General features: G+C 44.0%; 1 protein-coding gene across 1 annotated transcript; it reads right to left on the bottom strand.

Annotated features, from left to right (window-relative positions):
* Nucleotides 1-12,121: 12,121 nt before the first annotated feature.
* Nucleotides 12,122-16,268, bottom strand: ADRA2C (adrenoceptor alpha 2C). Its single transcript, XM_048304814.1, has one exon. The coding sequence runs from the start codon at nucleotides 16,206-16,208 to the stop codon at nucleotides 14,874-14,876; it is 1,335 nt and encodes a 444-aa protein (XP_048160771.1). The 5' UTR covers nucleotides 16,209-16,268; the 3' UTR covers nucleotides 12,122-14,873.
* Nucleotides 16,269-18,777: the final 2,509 nt, after the last annotated feature.

Below are 18,777 nucleotides of genomic sequence, written 5' to 3'. Positions count from 1 at the left end.
CACCCACCTCTCAAAGCTGCTCACAATATCCAGGGTTTCAGTGGAAGTCTGTCTCCCCTCCCAAGGGATTTCCTTCCTTCATCCTGTCAGGCAGGATGAGCGGCTGGCCTGGCTCAGAGCTCTGGTTGGGTTCAACTGGGCAGCCCACTCAGTTCAGTTCCTGCCCTTCGGTGTTCCTGAAAACTGCTGCTACCTATCACACCAGTCTGGGTGCTCTCTTCCACAAAACCCTCTATCAGCTCTGTCAGACAGCTCTCAGAGCAGAGGAGGCCTCAGCTATCAAGGCAGCTGAACACAGTAGATGTGTAAAAATAAACTCCACCTTTCTGAGGTAGGAGCTCTTTGCCTTTCCCTTCTCTGAGCCCCAGAATTCAACTGTGATGATGGATCAGTTCTGGAGGAACCATGAATGGTTGGCCCATGCAAAATGAATGTTCTTTGACAGCACGTCTCTATTTCATGAATGTATGATACTTTCTGCCCTTCAGTCTCTGAACAGGATTTGTTAATCAATACCACAAGGCTATGTTGCAGCAAAAGAAGACTAGAGCTATAAATTCTTCAGTATTTCTCTACCTGATTTTGCAAGAACCAGTGTTATAAGAATTGTGCTTTGTGGTTATGTATGGTGAATCTGTTTGTTTCTACTAGACTATTGCAATCATAACTTCAGCAAAACCACATTACAATTTTAACAGCCCGGTTGACCTAAACACTAATTTTCTCAGTACCTTTGGGGTTGAAATGTCACATACTGTTTTCCTGCACAGAACTGAAGCTTTTCTAAAAAAATAGAGGAGAATACACCCAAATAATCTGCGTTGGATAATTTAATCAGTGATTAAATGATGTCTATTTTGCAGGCTGGTTTCTCCTAGGCCCCATTTGGAAGGTGTGGTTGAGGGACTAGCAGCCATCTGTAGCTGGTGCACACTGAAGAACCAGTATTCTCTTTTTTATGTATTACTCAAATTTATCCCCAGATACACTTACCTCAAGAAAGAATTGTTTTACAGTGTTTCAGATCTCTGAATCAAAAAGATAATAAGGCAGCAGCATCTCTTTTACTTCGGGGAGGTGCAGTTGTAAGTGATAGGAGTGAGCCTGCTTGTGTTCCTGAGCTCTAAGATCAGTTAATTCAATTGCAATGCAGGACTCGTCTACGTGAAATGAACAGGAGTCTGTAAATGCCAGCTCACAGTCATCTTGCTGCTTTATTTCCTTGCACTCACCGCACTTTTGTAGGGGGTTTGTGAAACGGGCAAGAAACATAAGAAACATGAAGGAAGAAAAAGAGAAAGGGGCATTCATTAAAAAAAGTAAAATGATAATTAATGGGTATTAAAGAGAAGCAGTCAGGGGCCTATAAACCCACTATCCCATCATTAAGGAAGGCAATTCAGTTACAGAGAGTGCACAGGCAATTACATTCTTGCCAAGGGACCCTGAGGCTATTAGTGGAAATATTTACCTGACACTGTGTGTGTGTTTGCTCCTTAAAAAGGAATAAAAATAGAACTTAAACACAAAATCAGACTTTAAAAAGGACATGACAAATTTATGTATACATTAAATCAATCTAAGTGGACAATTTACTGTTTTAACAATACCAAATAAAAACATACTGTTATCCTGAACTGTACTTTATTTTTCCACAGTGTAATTACTGAAGTGTATGAGTTGAATATTCAGCTAACATGTAAAGAAATCACTCATCATTTGTTTTGACCGTCAAAGGTTTAAGAATGGCTTATTTCTGATATTTTAATCTTGGGACATATGTAGTTCTCATTGTAGGATGTGCAATTGCTTGGGAAATAGTTATAAAAATAACTTCAAAGAACAGAAACAGAGCACACTGATTTAGAGGCCTCACGAGTGCAGTTTTCTGGATATACGTAGACAAAATGTTCACATTTATCATTCCAGAGGTTTTTTTCACATTCAGACAATTTGTCATTATTTGTATCCTGAGCAGGAATCAGCTTCTAAGCATTGCACATAAGAAACCCCAAAACAGAACCTGTTTTAGAAACATCAAAATCTCAATGCAAGCACTGTTCCCAGAGTCCCAGCTCCTGCAGAGATTAAAACCTCCTTCCCAACACTGTACCACAGACAGCGAGAGGTTTCTGCACTGAATGTTTACAAATAATAGGAATGTAAGGAAAGCAACAAAATATAAGACAAAAGATTTCATCTAGAAATTGTTCTGGCCTTTAGATGAAATCATAGAATTATTTAGGTTGGAAAAGACCCTTGAGTCCACCTATTAACTCAGCACTGCTGAGTCCACCACTGAACCATGTCCCTAAGTGCCACATCTACACCTCTTTTAAATTCTTCCAGGGTGGTGACTCAACTGCTTCCCTGGGCAGGCTGTTCCAATGCTTGGTAACCCTTTAGGTGAAGAAATTTTTCAGAATAGTCAGTCTAATATTTGTTCCACTGGTGCAACTTGAGGACATCTCCTCTTGTCCTTTCACCTGTTACCTGGGAAAGGCGACTGACACATCCACTGAAAAAGGGTCAGTTCTATAATATCTTCTGTAGGTACATCAAATAGCAAACTCAAAGTTTTTAGAGGTACTTCAGTTGAGTTAGATATAAAAGCAGAGATTGATGATGCATATTGCAACCATCACCACTTCAAGTCATTTAAAACAAAGCCAGAGGACAGATGAACTCCTTAGTGCATGGTACCTCTGTGACTATCTTCAAGTTTTTATTGTAGAATGATCTAGGATCTTTATTATATAATGATCTAGGACTTCTGTAGCCCTTTTTTTGTTCATAACTTTCAAAAGTATTTATGAATGAAGTAATATTGTGAACATCCTGTGCATGAAAGATTCAAAGGTTCAAAGGCTCAAAGCATATAGCACTCTGGGCTAGAGACCAGCAAAGGAACTAGATAAAAATCCTTGTCCAAGGCTTTATAATTTCTCCATTTGCTGTTAACTTTATAAAACAATGCTAAAACTTTTAGGCCCAGAAGTGACACCTTTACCTTACACCTTTATCAAAGGTTAAACAAAACTGCTGGGATTTATAAGTATTTTTGGAGTCACCATCATGACAGAAGAGAGTCTCAAAGGGCTTTCTGAACTTTCTGAAGCCAGGTGGAAGTGCAAATAATATCAGGTGCTTTTAAGATACACTGGAACTTTGTAAAAGCAGTGGAGATGGGCAGAAAGAAATGGGGTTGATAACTAAACAGAACAGCACATTTATCAGCTGTAGCAATGGGACCTCTATGCTGTTGATCCCATGAACAAGCTTAGGGAGGAACAAATGTAGCCTGTGGCTTCATCATGCTGTTGATTCACCTCTGCCTCACCCACGTGGGCTTCAGCTGCCTCAGTGATGTCCACAGACCAGAGACTCCAGCAAGCAGCTGCTCACACCTTGCGGCAGATTTGGCCCCAGGAATCTTGTTTCTTTCTTGAGGGGACACAGAGAGGAATTATATACTTTATGTTGTACTTCTTCAAGCTGCATCAAGGATTATAATGGTATTTTATGAGCATTTTCTGTCCCTGTGATATATTTAGTGGCAATCAAATAACAAACCTTATAACTTACAATAACAAGTATAACAAAGCTTATAACTAATATACAACTGTATTGCCATGCCATACATTAGCATCTGCATTGTAGTCCTGCAGAAACATTACTGGCATTTTGAAAGGAAGAAAAGGATTTTCAATTCCAGAGGTGACTACATATTCATAAATCCTTCAGCTAGCCCCTGATCCTCTGAAATGGCACTTCTACAGAAAGGTCAGACACCTTCCATCCAAAAATGAATGAGGAATGAAGCAACATGTGTCATGCCAGAGATTTTCCAGTACTGAGGCTTTAACTAAAGTCTTCAGCTGTTACGGAAATACAGTCATTTCCTTGTTGTTTTCATCCCACCCACAGCAGGTATGGTGTGACTTGGTGCTTTATGAACTACATTCTTCACCGTTTCAGAGTCAGTAGGTCAGAAAGACACATTTGACCTACTGGACATAAATGTAGTTTGTTTTACTTGGGAAAAACAAACAAACCTAAAGCGATATTTTGTCTGGAATTCTAAGGAAAATGCCTGTAAATACTTGTATGTGTATGTGCCTATACAGTGCTAAGAACTGGTGGGGAGTGGGATTTAGCAGGGGAGGGAACATGGTGTAGAGCTCTCTAGTTACTAAATTAATTTTAAACAGAAAAGGTTTGTGCCCTGGATCCAGCCAAATGTGTGTTAGACAGAATTTGCAGATATAAAAGTTCTAGAGAGCTTAAGATTCAAATGGCCTAAGGATTTGCCCACATATAGCGATATATGTGCATCTTTCTGTAGAATTGTGTTGGGTTGACCCTGAGTTGATGGACAGTCTTTAAGACCAATTACGCTTCTCACAATTTACATATTTAAACCACACGGAAAGGCGGGACTTCCCCTTTTCGTCGGAGCTCGCCTGCTGGAAGGTGGGGGGGCTCCGAGCCTCCCGGCCCCGCTGGGCCGGGCCGGGGCCACTGCCTCTTTCCCCCTTTCCCAATGCTGCGGCACGGACCCTGGGTCACTGAGGGGGACTGTCCCAGAGCCGCAGGCAGCTCAAACCAGCCATGGACTGCTCACAGCTAAACCCATCCAGCGCGGCTTCTGGGGACAGGCGGGTCCCTCTCCTCTCCATGCGGAGCCGGCGGGAGCCGGCAGAGCCTCCTGTCTGCAGCCAGCACACTCCGTGCTGAACTGAAGAGGACACCACGCAGCCAGCAGCACAGAGGGAGCGAGGCTTTCCCCACCGTAAAGCCCGAACAAGAACACTCTTCAACATGGCGGCGTCAGAGTCAGAGAGAAAGCGAAGTGAGTCACGTGGGACGGAGCTGAGCATGGCGACAGGAGAAAAGAGGGCGGTGCCGCGATTCTGGCGCGCAGCTTAAAAGAAACCTTCTTGCATGCCGTGGTAAGAAGCTGTAATACCACAAACTGTTTGTCTCTTTAATCCATTTGAAGAACATGGGGGGGGGGGGTGGAGAATCAACGTGTGCCTATGAAGTTTGTGAAGAGTGCCTATGCCAGGCTATATAGAAGTAGTAAGAGGCTGTTAGAGACTTGTGGCGAAGAAAAGCCTCTGTGTGCAGACCAAAATAACTTATCCTTAAAAAGATGAATAACCCCATGTGATGGCCCATGTTCTGTAGTGTAAAAGAACTGTGAAATTCTTCATGGGAGAGATGTTCTACACACAGCAGACTGTTTGTTTCCGGGCGGGTCTGCTATTGGTGGCAGTTTGGGAACCACGTGCAACTGAAGGAAAACCCTTTTTTCCTTAAGCATAAGAGAGAGACTTTTCAAGAACTGCAACACTGACTAACATCCCATGTTCTGTTATCCCTTGTGTGAGCTGGATAAAAGGAGAGAAGTGCTGGAAAGAGGGAGGGGGGGAATTTACTTTAATTTTGTTTTGTTGTTTTCTCTTTACTTTTAATTCTGTTAGTAATAAAGCTCTTTCATTGTACTGCAACTGTTTAAGGTTTGTGCCTGCTTTGCTTTTCTCCTAATTCTTATCTCACAGAAGGAAAATAAGTAAATAATGAATATTTTGAATCAAAACCACTACATTTAATTAGTGTTTCCGCCCGGTTTCAAACTCAACCCGCTACAAGAATATAATTTTGATCCTAGCCAGATATTAGGACCTTTCTTTTGTTTATTACTGGGAAGAAACAGGTCTCAGAATCATAGGCTAATTCAGGTTGGAAGGGACCTCAGAATGCCTCAAGTCCAGTCTCAGGCTCAAAGCAGGGTCACCTGTGAGGCCAGACCACGTTACTCAGGGCATTATCCACTTGCGTCTTGAAAACCTCTGAGGACAGACAGTACAGCCTTTCTGGGCAAATGAGATATTTTATTAAATAACACATGAAACCTCAGCTATAAGTCAATGCATTGAGTTAATTGAGACAATGAAATGGTTAATTTGCATCCTAAATTCCTAATGTCTCTTTAATATGCTTATTCCTATTTTTTTTCTGCCTTGGCGAAGTAGAAAAGGAAAAGCTATTTTTGTAGTCCTGTAAAATACCTTCTGCCGATTTCTCCTCTGAAGAAGGAGGAAAAAGAGAACAATTTCTGTGACTAATTAATAGTAACTTTTACCCAGCAGAAATCTATTTAACACACAAAATGTTATGACACTTTTTGAAAACATTGTAGCCTGAGGGCAGCCTCAACCTATGTGACCATCAGTTATCCCTAGCTGGAAATGGCAGAATTAGGTAAGAATGAATTGCTGCTGAGGTCCCTTTTCAGGTTCCTTTTCCTTTCACATTTTCTATGCATGACTACATTTTTTAAAAATTACTTTTACTCCTTTTTTTTTTTTTTCTTTAAGACTAGATTTGGGGACAATCCCACTCCTTATTGTGAAAAGTATAAGTTTGACAGACATTGACTGGCACTTCTGAAGGTGGTAAACACTGTCAGGAACCCTCCTCTGTAGAAAACATACACCTGGAACTCAAGTTCCCTCTATAGTCATAATTTTGCCTGAGAAATATACACAGAGTAGCCCCAAATGTTTGTTCCCAACAGTATTTCCAGTTAGGGCATTCATCATGCCTAGTGTTGGAATCGTGTGTGCTATTTCTTGACTCTTAAACATTTATTTTTCATTGAGTTTCCAGGTAATTTCTGTATTATTGAAGATAGAGGTTCAGTAACCTCAAGGGAGACGATCTTCAAAGTCTGAGAAAAGTCTGATCTAGTGATCCAAACTGTATCCTGAGAGACCTGCACTAAAAGAAATGGGACATATGAAAGATCCCCGGGGTTATAATTTTTTCTTTTTTTAAAAATTTACCTGAATTTGAGCCTTAACACGTAAATAAGATTGGCTGTATCAATGGACTAGTCTGGGGGGATCTTCGGTCATTTTTTTTTTTTATTGTATTTATGATTTCTGTACTTTGCCAGGAGTACAGAAAAAGTCCACCCCTCTGGGGTATAAGTCATAGGTCAGTTATGCCCTGAGGGTACTTGTTCAACACACAATAAATACAAGAATCTAGAAATGGTAGTGTGAATCCAGCACTAGTGAATAAAACCACAGAGTCCTTAAAGATATGGCAGCAATATCAGTGCTTCCCTACAAACTGGAGGTAGTGCCTTCTTTTTTCCTTATTCTGCAATATCCAAACTGCATGAACTCCCTACCAGATGGGGACAAGCAAAGGAGAAACACATTGAGTTTGTGTATCCTGATGGGATTTGTGTGCAAGTTCTGTGGGCCTATGGCAGTCACAGAGGCAGAAGCAGAACTTTAGAGCACAGGTGGGATTTTATACACTGGAGTTAGCAGGGCCCTGACAATCAATAGTGGGTTTGCAACTGGAAAGATCCACATAAAACAGAAGGTTTTTACAATACACCTACCTAAATGCCATTAATCTTTTAGTTTCTCATCAGATAAAAGGGCATGGCAGTCACTCCTTAATGCATAAAGGCACTGACAAAGTATAACAAGTTATGAAGCACTTAGATACTGTGATAATGGAGCTGAGCTGAGTGTCCATAAACCCAGGGGCCCGAGCTGCCAGGACCCAGGAGCCTGGAAGTCTCGGCTTCCCGGCACCTCACCCAGCAGTCTGCCCAGGAGCCAGGCAGCCAAGCCAGTGAGCAGTCTAGCCCCCAGAAGCTGATTAAAGGTCTCCTGGTTTCCATTATACATGGGGTAAAACAGACACATTCTTTAAAGAACAATCAGATTTCATCAAAATGCATTCTTTTTTTTACAGGAAAACATGCCATCCAGGAATCTTTAATCACTTCTATTGCTTATTGTGTTCTTAAAAAAACACAGCATGTTTCTCTGATGTACCATGTGTCAGATCCAAAGCAGCATCTGATGGATTGACTAAAAGTCTCCCTTTAATTACCTGCAGAAATTGCTGCTGTTGTAAACAAATCAGTGCCAACCTTAGGGAATGCACGTTTATAGACACTTTGAAACTCTGCACACAGGCATTTATTGGCAATAAAACAGTGTGGCTTGGAGTCAGTCAAGAACTTGCAGTAACTCCTGTTACTCCAGGTGCTCATATATGGCACAGCACCACATGGAAGCACCTCACGGGGTGTCTTCTGGAGAACCCTCCCAGCACAGCTGAGAGGAGGAAGGCGTCATGTACCCTTTGTACACTGAGGCATTCGATGGAAAGGCACAGCAAGCACGGGCTGTGCACAGCAGTCAGATTGAAAGCAAGGGGTAATCTAAAGGGTGCAAAAAGGGATCAGAAAGGCAAAGTGAGAGTGTCTGCTATAATGTGAAATGATTCAATAAGCATGTTTTCATTCTCTAATCTTTGCTGGACACTTGAAATTGCTCCTCTCAGTGCAGCTGCAAGGCCCAACAGAACAGCTCCACACACTGCACCAAATCTGATCAGAGGCATGCCAGAGTAGGTGGTCTCAGATAGGGCATCCCCACCAGACACAAAATTAAGCCTTTTTCTTAGTTCAGCTGTGGTGTTTTCTTTTAAAATTTACCTGGAGTGGCTGGGGTTTTTCAGGATTTCTAATATTCCTCCAAGTATTTGACATGTGTTTGCTTTCCAGATAGAGAACGTCTTTGTGGAACAAGAGTGTTAGTCTACTGAAAGATAAAAAGCTTGATCAAATAAAACATTTATGTGCCAAAAGAAAAGGCATTTTAGCTGCATCACCTATATAAATAGTCTATCAGTGAAAGCACTCAGTGAGGAAGTGGGAGACCTCAGTATTAATTTCTTACTCCAGCAGATGAGGTTGAAAGGGATGGTGTGCTGAAAATGTTCCACTACAGAGCAAATAATTTGCAATGCTGGGTCAAAGGCATAGAGAACAAAACCAAGAGAAGCATGTCCCTGCAGCCTAGGGTGACCCTCTCATTTAAGTGCTGTACCTCTTGGAACCAGTCAGGTTACCCTGATCCGTGTCACTTACTAGACCTACTTCTAGCAGCCTGCTTTTTAATGTATTAGAGGAGACTTAACAGAGTTAATGGAGGCAAATATGAATCCTCATTTTATTGCTGTTGTCAACAGGGTGAGCAGGTTTCTCTGTCAGCACAGAGCTATCAGGAAAGAGCATCATGCAAAATGAATGACTGCTGTTCACAAAAATGCTGAAACACGACTAATTGATTTTGATGTAGCAGGCACCTACATTTCATTTGTGTCCTTTACATTCAGGATCTTTAATAAAGCATTTTTGTTAAGGGAAGTACATATAGACAAATTGAATTAAGTGCTGGTCTACTTTTCATTAGATTTTTCAAAGTGTAGTAAAGAAAATTGCTTTACAGCAGGAGGCTACTTATTGACAGAAAAGCTCTTTTTTTTTCTAGAGTAAACAGTATCATCGGTGTAGTCTATTTAAAATAAGCTTCTGCAGTTTTGCATGAATTTCTGTTTTACAAAAGAAGGAAAGGGGTTGGGGGAAGAAAGACTGGTATCATGGTAAGATGTTAGGTCAGGACTAAGACACCAGGTTTTATTATCTACTATTTTCCATGCCTCTCTGTCTTTTTTTCTGTAAGATATTGACAATCCTTCTCTACCTTATCAACTGTTGCACAGTTGAATTAAAAAATGTTTGGGATAGTGAAGAACATGTGCCAGAGGGGAGATAAACTGCTTAAAATGTCTTCTGTCACACTCTAAGGGCTGCCACTTCGAACAAAGGCAATGTACCAACTGTAGGTATTTCCTTAGTTCAGATCAAGTGTGATAGTCACTGTGAGTTGAAGACACCTCAGCCTTTCCCAGAAAACCCAGTAACAGTTATCAGCCCACTGGAGGACTGGGCATCTGGCATAAAGATCTGAACAAGACTCTGAGCCATTTGCCACTTTTTGTTTCCTTGAGAAGCAGTATTTGTACTGTTTCCATGTTTCCTACCTCCCTAATTACTTAGGAGTTCAAAGTGATTGGTACCCACAAAATTGAAGCCAGCTCTCTTATCAGAATAGGATCTAGGTATATTTTTCAATATACCTGTGACTCTTCAAACTGCTGATTATTCCTTTCTCACATGACTTAAGTGTCCAACTCTCCTACTTCTGCCCTGAAACAGACATGTGCAGGATGTATAATATGAACTGATGCTTTCTGCTAAAACTAGACTATATTCAGTGCAGCATTATTGATGCTACATAGCCTTTGGGTCCAAGTGCCAAACTGTATTTTTGGCTTAATTTCAAGGACAAGGGACAAATTAAAGCTTGGTGTTGAACACTGAAGTGAGTAATCCTATCTCTGCTTTCTCCTGTGTCATCTTTTGTGTGGCCCACCTGACCCACAGATCTGGAAGACAAATTTACATTCCCTATTGACTTCCTCCACTGTACTGGTCTACAGTAGAAAGAAGGCACGGAAATATTAATTCCCTCAGTTTGTGGGTAGCCATTTCCTCATGCACTGTTCCCCCTCCAAATTAAGGCTTTTTCTCTGAAGCATCTAGTTACTTTCTGCTCACCAACAAGGTCATAATGAGCAACCATAAAAACAAACTCACGATAGCATCTGGTCTTCCTTTTGCACAGCTTGTAGATATTCTCTCCTTCTTGAAAGCAGTCATAGTTTAAGGTCAGAACATTGTCCTGAAATGCATTTCATTACCAACAGTTCCTACAAAATCCTTACAATTCTCAGATGCGGTTCTAGCCAATACCAACCCTCACAGACCAACAGTTTTCTTCTCTGAAAAACAGATGCAATCACATCATGCTCTTCATGCAGCTTATACTGAAAATATACAGCAGGGTTTGTTCCCCTGGTTATATAGTCAAAAAAACCTTAATTCACATCTTCTATGGGTTTGAACGGTAGTCAAGAGTTAAGCAGAGAGGATTGTGTACCATCTGTTCTACATTTACACACAAATGTTTGCTTAAATTCCTCGGGCACACTTACTAAAAAAGAGGCAATGTTTAAGGAAGCTCCTAAAGTCCTTGCCCACAGTGATTATCTTTCTGATTCACAAGTAAATTCCGCTCAAGTTTTCTCGGATTACTCACAAAGGATGATACAGGCCAATGTGTGCAAAGCTGCATGTAGACTTTCACCTCAGATCTGCTTGTCAGAAATCACCAGTGCTCTTGCAGCGACATGACTCTTCTGAACAGAGATTGCACAGAGCAACAAGGGCCTGATTCTTATTTCAGACAATGATTTAAAGCTGTGATCCTGTCAAATCTCCTATTTATAAGGCCCCTTCCATCTGCCTCAAGCCCTGAAGAGGCTAATTCTGCATTTCTCACTCATGCAAAACTCCCACAGAGGTGGCTGAAGGACAGCAGCACTGAGTTCCCATTCCAGCTAAGTTACACTGTTCGGTATTTCAATACCCAACCAAAAACAGTACTGTTCAAAAAATTGGCTTTGAAAATGAAACATGAACTTCTCACTTATGAGTGACAGAAATTTTGCTTCATGGTGAAATGAGAAAATGAAGGGTTAAAGATCAGGTACTTGTTAAAATCGATATGGCTTAGTAGCAATATTTAATTCTTCTACAACAGTAGAGAGTGAGTGTTTCAACCAGTTTATCATGTCTGATCAAGGAAACAATTCAGCACATTTTAAACATATTGTCTCCCTTTTTCTTAAGCGAAGAACTATTTTTCTCCTGTATATGCTATTAGCCAACTTACAGTTGAAGCACAATCACAGTGTGAGTAGCAGAGCTGAAAACTTTTCATGAAAAGTTAACACCACAACATGTTACAAATTCCAGTCTTCAGCTATTACAAGTAATAAGAGAACACTGTATTTAAAAAAAGTAAATCAGCCCCATTTTACTAGAAGCCTATTCAGTAGTTACATTAAAAACAATTTTTATAGAAATCCTGTATTCACTAATTTAGAGGGAAATGCACTTAAAAGGGGTGTAAACTGCACATCTTTATTGATGAATATTAGGTTTTATTTATGTCAGAAGAAATAAGATCCTCTTGAGGCATTGAATCAGATGAGTAACTGTGATAATAAAAATTAAAACCATAGAAATACCCTGGTTTTAACTATGTTGCTGCACATAGATATTCAGTATCTGCATCAATCCCTTCTAAACATTCGGAAGTGCAAAACAAAATAGAAACATTATTTCTTTAATGTTCATAATGACCACAGAACACTTTTACTGCAAAGAACTTACTTTTAAGGCACATCAGTCATTCCATATATATTTTATGTTCACTAAACTCTGACTGTCACTTAAATTTCATTTCCATAGACTGCTTGAATTCTAAAGAATTTTTCAAGGAAAGAAAAAAGGGGAAGGACTGTGTTTACAGGCTACAAAGCTCATTTCGAAAGCAGTGAAACCACTGTGAGTCTGCAGACTGCAAAACCCCTCTAAAGGAGCATTAAGTGACAAAAGCAGACCTTCATTTGGCAGGAACAGGTACCTCTAATGAAGCCATCCAGGAGCTCAGAGGTAGTAGCCAGGTACCATATGTTGCTTTGGTTGCTCTGGTGATTACATAGTTTCTTCAGAGTAAACAAACCTGAACTTTTTCGCTACATTGTTACCGACAAATAATGTGAATTTGTTTCAGCTCTTCTTGATGTAACATTAATAAGAACTCTCCATTTTGCAAAAGAGAAATGGCTTGTAATTTCCTCCTCTCAGTTGCTATTTTTATCTCTCCTTTATCTCAGGTATGCATTTGCACCAAACCATTTGTTATTTAAACAAAGCTCAAATCTTTTCACACTCTGGGCCTTATTTCAAGACAGCATCTGATAAGTTACGGATTTGGAACTTTGAAAATATCTCAGTTGTTTCTTTAGCAAAACCAAGCAAACTTCTAATGCATTTGGTGCAATCATCTAGTCCCTACTTCAGCAGAACTCCCACTTGAATTTGAGTTAAATTGTCTATTGAAGGAACACCAGAACCTCAGTCACTGACAGTCTCCTTTTCCAGGGTTAAGTGACCCAAATGCTTATTATGAAAAACTGATGAAATAAAGTGATTGCTCTATTCTTTTTCCTTATGCTACAGAGATTTCAAGAGAAGAGAGGCTACAGTCACCTCCCAGATAGAACAGAGGGAGTAAGGAAGGGGATATCTGATGATTCTCTGATATAGATTCAATTCTGCTGTTTTAAGAAGACTGTCATATGTGATTAGATTTAATTCTTTTTTTTTTTTCCAAGAACTGTTTGCTGTGGAAATGTTCATTTGAGGCAGATGCCAAATCCTGCTGCCTATGGAAGGAGTGATAAACATAGAAAGGAGCAGTATTTGCTCCACAAACAGAAAACACACCTTGCAGCAGCACAGCTGAAGAAGGAATGTAAATGCTCAGCTCACTCTTACACATGGTATGCATTCAGTGATGAATGTACAGACACCAGTCCCTGTCTCTCATTTCCTTTACTGCAGTTTATGACATTTTATAAACCCATGGGAAATACAGTTTGCTTTAATAACTTTTCAAACTGTTCTCCCCTCTTCTGCCCCTCCTCCCAACAAAATCCTCTAAAACCATAAGCTAGAAATGCAAACAGAAGAAGGGAAAGCAAGCAACATTAACACTAAAGGTTTAAAACAGCTGCACCTCCTTTCAAGATTTGTTCATATACTCCACTGACAATCTGCAATGTATGCTTCTCATTAAAAAATAAATATAAAGGATTTAGTTGCTCTAAGACTGTAAATATGAAGGATTTAAAGACATTAGTAGTGGGGTGATTGCTCCTTCTCTGAAAACCTGCATATCAGAACACCTTCAACTGCCTGTCTGAGAATGAGGAGCATGCATCCAGCCCTGAGTTTAGCCTTTGAAGGGAGACTTAAGAAAAGGGGAGGAAAAGTTCCCCTGGGCACATTGAAGTGGAAACTTGATCTTTTTTTTTTTTTCTTTTTTTTAATCTCAAAAAATGTTAGGCGAGTTGATCAGAATGATTTCTTTTTTTTTTTTTTTTTTTTCACTATCTGCTCCAGGACAGCAAGGTCCTTAGGTCACTGATGTGAGCAGGATGGAGCAGCAATTTACTGCCTGATGATCCAGCAGGAGGAAATGAGGTCATGGGGTATATGTGCTCCTTTTCATGCTTCATGAAAAAATGTGAGACTCCCAGGTTTCTCCCACTGAATAATCAAAACCTGTGGGAAGATAGGAAAAATATTTCCTATCCAGCTCTATAGGCAAAGACCCCTCCAAAGGAAAAGAAAACCCCATGCTTTGACTTCATCCCTTGTGCAAAATCATGATTCAAAAGGTTTTAACAGTACAAAGGTTTATTTAGAAAAGAGTTTGGATTGTTCTTTAGGGTTTTTTTGGCAAACATTTAAATCCTTTCATAACTTAAAACACTGTCAGTGCTTGGTACTTTGCACTTTCCTTCCCCACATAAGCAGTAAAAGCCAATTTCTTACTTACAAATCCACCATGGGCCCCAGCTGCCCTATTTATACTTGAATCTCCACTACCACTGCCACTTAACCCTTTCCTCTTGATGTCTCTTTTTGTTTTCCCACAAAATTCCAGAGCCCCTGAATGCTCACTGCCTCCCAAACTCTGTGTCTCAGCCTGTTTTCCTCTGCAGGTTCCCAGTGCCCTCCGTCAGAGTTCAATCACTCCCTCCCCATTTACCCCTCCACGCTCCAGCACTGCTCCCCCAGCACCATGTCACCATTCTGTACCACAGTGAATGCCCTCAGCTTCCCCGACACCATCCCTGTCCCCCACAGCATCAACCTGCTCCAGAGAGGGGGCGAGCCCTCTTCCTTCTCCCTAAGCCCAAGCCCCATGTTCTCTTCCCTCCCTTCTTTTCCAGCACTGAGCCTTCTCTTTTAACTCTACTCCTGCTGGAGGCAAATCCATCCCTCCGGCTCAATGCCGGAAGTTCTTCTTCTTCTTCTTAAAAAGAATGTGTTTAAAGGACCTGCGGAAGTCCTGGTTGAAGATGGTGTAGATGACTGGGTTGAGGGAGCTATTGCAATACCCAATCCAGAAGAAGAACTTGAAGAGAGTCTCAGGGACCTCACATGCCTCCCGGCAAATACCATAGAGGCTGTAGCTGAAGAAAAAAGGGAACCAGCAAACTACAAAGACCCCCATGACCACTGCCAGCACAAAAGTGAAGCGTTTCTCCCGGGCCTGGGCAACTTTCTTACGGCAGATGCTGCTACGCTTCCGGCGACGGCGATATGAGAAGAACTGCATGGAGCGATTGCTGGCACGGGACAGACGGCTACTGGAGTGCTTGGAGGAGTATGAGTAGGAGAAGGACTGGCTCTTGCTTTTGCGGCGATGCTCCTCCCGGCTCCGCCTCCGCCTGCTCTCTGAGGTGCTGCTCTCCTCCAGCTCAATGTCCTCCAGCTCAGAGGCTTTGCGCCAGTGGTGCACTGAATAATGTCCATTCTCTCCCAGCTGCATTCTCAGGGACGTGCAGCCGCCGGCAGCGCGGCTCAAGCCGTTCTCAGTCTGGGAGGACCCCTCTGGCATTGTACGCTTCTCAGAGAGGGTCCTGGTCCTTAGCTTGGCCACGCGGTAGATGCGGATATAGACCAACACCATGATGAGGCAGGGGGCAAAGAAAGAGCCAATGCAAGAAGAAAGGATGTACCATGTCTCGTCATTGAGCTTGCACTGGGGAAAGACATCTCCTTCAGGGTCCCGGTACACGGAGATCAATGGTGGGAAGGAGATGATGGCTGAAATGAGCCACACGGTGAGGATGATGGCCTTGATCCGCCGGGGTGTCCGTTTGAGGTTGTACTCCACCGCCTGTGTGACCGACCAATACCTGTCGAGACTGATGGCGCACAGGTGGACAATGGACGAGGTACAGAAGAGCACATCCAGCGCCAGGTAAATGTTACACCAAGCCTTGCCGAAGTACCAGTAATTCATAAGCTCGTTGGCTAAGGAGAAAGGCATGACCAGGGTAGCCACCAGGATGTCCGCGCTGGCCAGGGACACCAGGAAGAGGTTCTGGGGGGCTCTCAGCGCCCGGCTGGTGAGCACAGCTATCACCACCAGCACGTTGCCCACGATGGTGAAAACGATGAGGAAGCCCACCACTGCCGCCAGGCTGGCCACGGCCGCCGGCGAGTAGGGGGAGGGCGGCTGCAGGAGGGCCGAGGAGGACGGCGAGGCGGGGGGCAGCGCCAGGGACTCGTTGGAGGAGCCCAGGCTCGTGTTCACCAACAGCAGCAGATCCATGGTGGGTGTGCGGGGCGCCGGCGTCCTAGAGAGCCCGGCGGAGCCCCCGCCCCGCCCCGCCGCCCCGCCGCCGCCGCCCCGCCGCCCTCATCGCGCCCCGCCGCCGGTCCCGCGTCCCCCCGCCGCCGCCGCCGCCGCCGCTCCTCAGGGCACGGCCGGGCGGCGCCCCCCCGGCGCGGCAGGGAGCGCGGCGGCGCCGCCTCCGCCCGGCCCCCGGCGAGGGGGCAGCGGGGCACGGCTGGCCCCCGCCGCCCGCCCGGTCATGCCCGGCTCCGGGCAGCCCGCGGCTCCGGAGAAGACGCCGCGCGGCCGGCAGGAGTCCCCGGCGGGAGCTGGATCCTCGCAGGGCGCGGGGTCCGAGGCGGCAGCAGCGGCGGCATCAACTCCCATGGAGCGGCTCCCGGCGGCTCCGTCCCACTCTGGCTCCGCGCTCCCAATCGCGGCGTGCCCCGCGCCGCGCGCATGCTCAGTGCCCGCAGGTGCGGCCGCCGCGCCCGCCCCGGCGGAACCCCCGGCGGGCGCAGGAGCGCCCTGAGCGGCGTCGCCCGCGCCCGTCCCGCGCCCCGAGCACCCCGAGCCCTGCGGGCGGCCCGACGGGAGATTCCCCGCGGCGGCCCCCGGGAGGAGCGGCGGGCGAGGTGCTGCGGCGCTCGCCGCCGCTCGGCGGCCGGACAGGTGTTTCTGCCGGGCGCGGCGCGGCTCGGCGGGGGCGCGGCGGCCGCCCCGGGGGTGGCAGGTTCCGGTGCGATGGGGGGGGTGGCAGGTGCCGGTGCGAGGAGCGGAGGCGCCGGTTGCGCTCCCGGCGCGCCGAGCCCGGGCGGCCGCTGCCTGCAGTGCCCGCCTCGCGCGCTGGGGGGCGCCCTTGGCCGCCCGGGACCGTCCGGCGGCAGCGCCGGGGGCTCCGGGCGGGTGCGGGCACTGCGCACTGGGCACTGGGGACAGGGCACTGGGGACAGGGCACTGGGCACTGGGCACTGGGAACAGGGCACTGCGCACTGGGCACTGGGCTCGGTGTTCCTGACTCTGGAACGCGCCTTCATCGTCATCACCCTGCTAAAGAGAGGGATCTGGTGCTCTGCCTGAGGGCATTCCCAGGCTGAGCAGCCGGCCCGTGCCTCTCCCCGGTGCCCCACCTGGACCCAGAGAGGTCCCCAAGGGAGTTGCTGTCTGGTACGCGTTCCCTTATTGCTGCCCGGATCATTCTTTGTAGTGCAAACCTGTGCTTAGCGAAGGCATGTACCTCCAAGAGAGAGTCACTTTCGCTGTAAAACTTGTAAAATAATAAAACACTTGTAACGATGAACAAGTTGCAACAGAATAGCCCGGACTTTAGGGAGTGATAAGGGATACTCTGTTTCCAGTCACCTTTGTGGTGCTACCAGCGCTGGCTCTGCCGTTCTCTGTTTCTGCGTGACTTTGTGGATTGGATTTTGAAGGCTTGGAAGTGAATAAGCTTAGTTCTGATAGGAAGAAAAATTCCTCTGGATATTATGATCCTGTTATCCTATTCTGTAAGCAATTTACTCGACGGTGGTTTGTTTTTTTTTTTTTTTTCACCTGAAGAGTAATCAGCAAACATGTTGTGACGGCATTTAAAAGGGAAAGGACGTGATGTTGAAACTAAACTGTCAGGAAACAAATTCTAAATGAAGACTGAAATGCAGAAGCAGTAATCACATAAACAAAGTGTAGCATATAGAACAAAATGAAATTGAAATCAGATGCTGTCTCAAGTCCTCCTAAACAGACAGCAACCTGATAAGGAGGAGTCTTTTAAAAAGCTTGGAAAGCCCCAGGAAGATTAAATAAATGGAAGCTGGGGTTTTTAAAGTTCGAACAGGAAGCAAATAGTATGTTTTTAACATGAGACCTGAATAATCTCTGAAACATCTTTCTAATATTTGTGGCCAGTTCCACATATTTGGAAGTTTCATAATGGTATCTAGGATCTGAGAGGGCAAGGTGCAAGAATTTGAAGTCTAAGACTTGGTGTGACTGGGATTAGGCAGAAAGAATGTGTGATCTAACTGGTTCAATATGGGTTTAAAATTTAGTAAATACAAACTACAAAATCACATGAACATTTGGGATTCAGGATCTGTCAAAAAAGGGATATATAAAACCTCATGATATTCAGTTAAATTGCTAAGGTAATTACAAAGTCATGAGCGAGGATATCTTGAAATTATGTGAACTGGAACTCAAAATAAACTTTCAGCTAATGATTTGGGGCTCCAGATAAGAAGAATTGAAATTTTTCAAAAATTCACTCAGAATAAGTCAATACAGATGTTTCATAACAAAAGGAATCATACAAGCAAATGTCTGAGCAATTATTTGGCACTTTTAATGAGAAAATGCCAACTGGGATATAGAAAAAAATAAAGTGGGAGTAAAATACGCATGTGTTGTTGTGGTTTTTTTAGCCCTAAAGTTGTGCTGTGCTGCTGAAACAATTCAGTGTATAACTCCACCAAAGGCAGGGAAATAACATTTGGGTTTTATGTGTAACTGTTATCCAGTTTGCCTAAAGAGCCATATGCCACTCATGTATATAGATGTGAATGAA

Source organism: Corvus hawaiiensis, chromosome 5 (genome assembly GCF_020740725.1).
Source record: "Corvus hawaiiensis isolate bCorHaw1 chromosome 5, bCorHaw1.pri.cur, whole genome shotgun sequence".
NCBI classification, from domain to species: Eukaryota; Metazoa; Chordata; class Aves; order Passeriformes; family Corvidae; genus Corvus; species Corvus hawaiiensis.
This window is presented reverse-complemented; position numbering and strand designations above follow the sequence as displayed.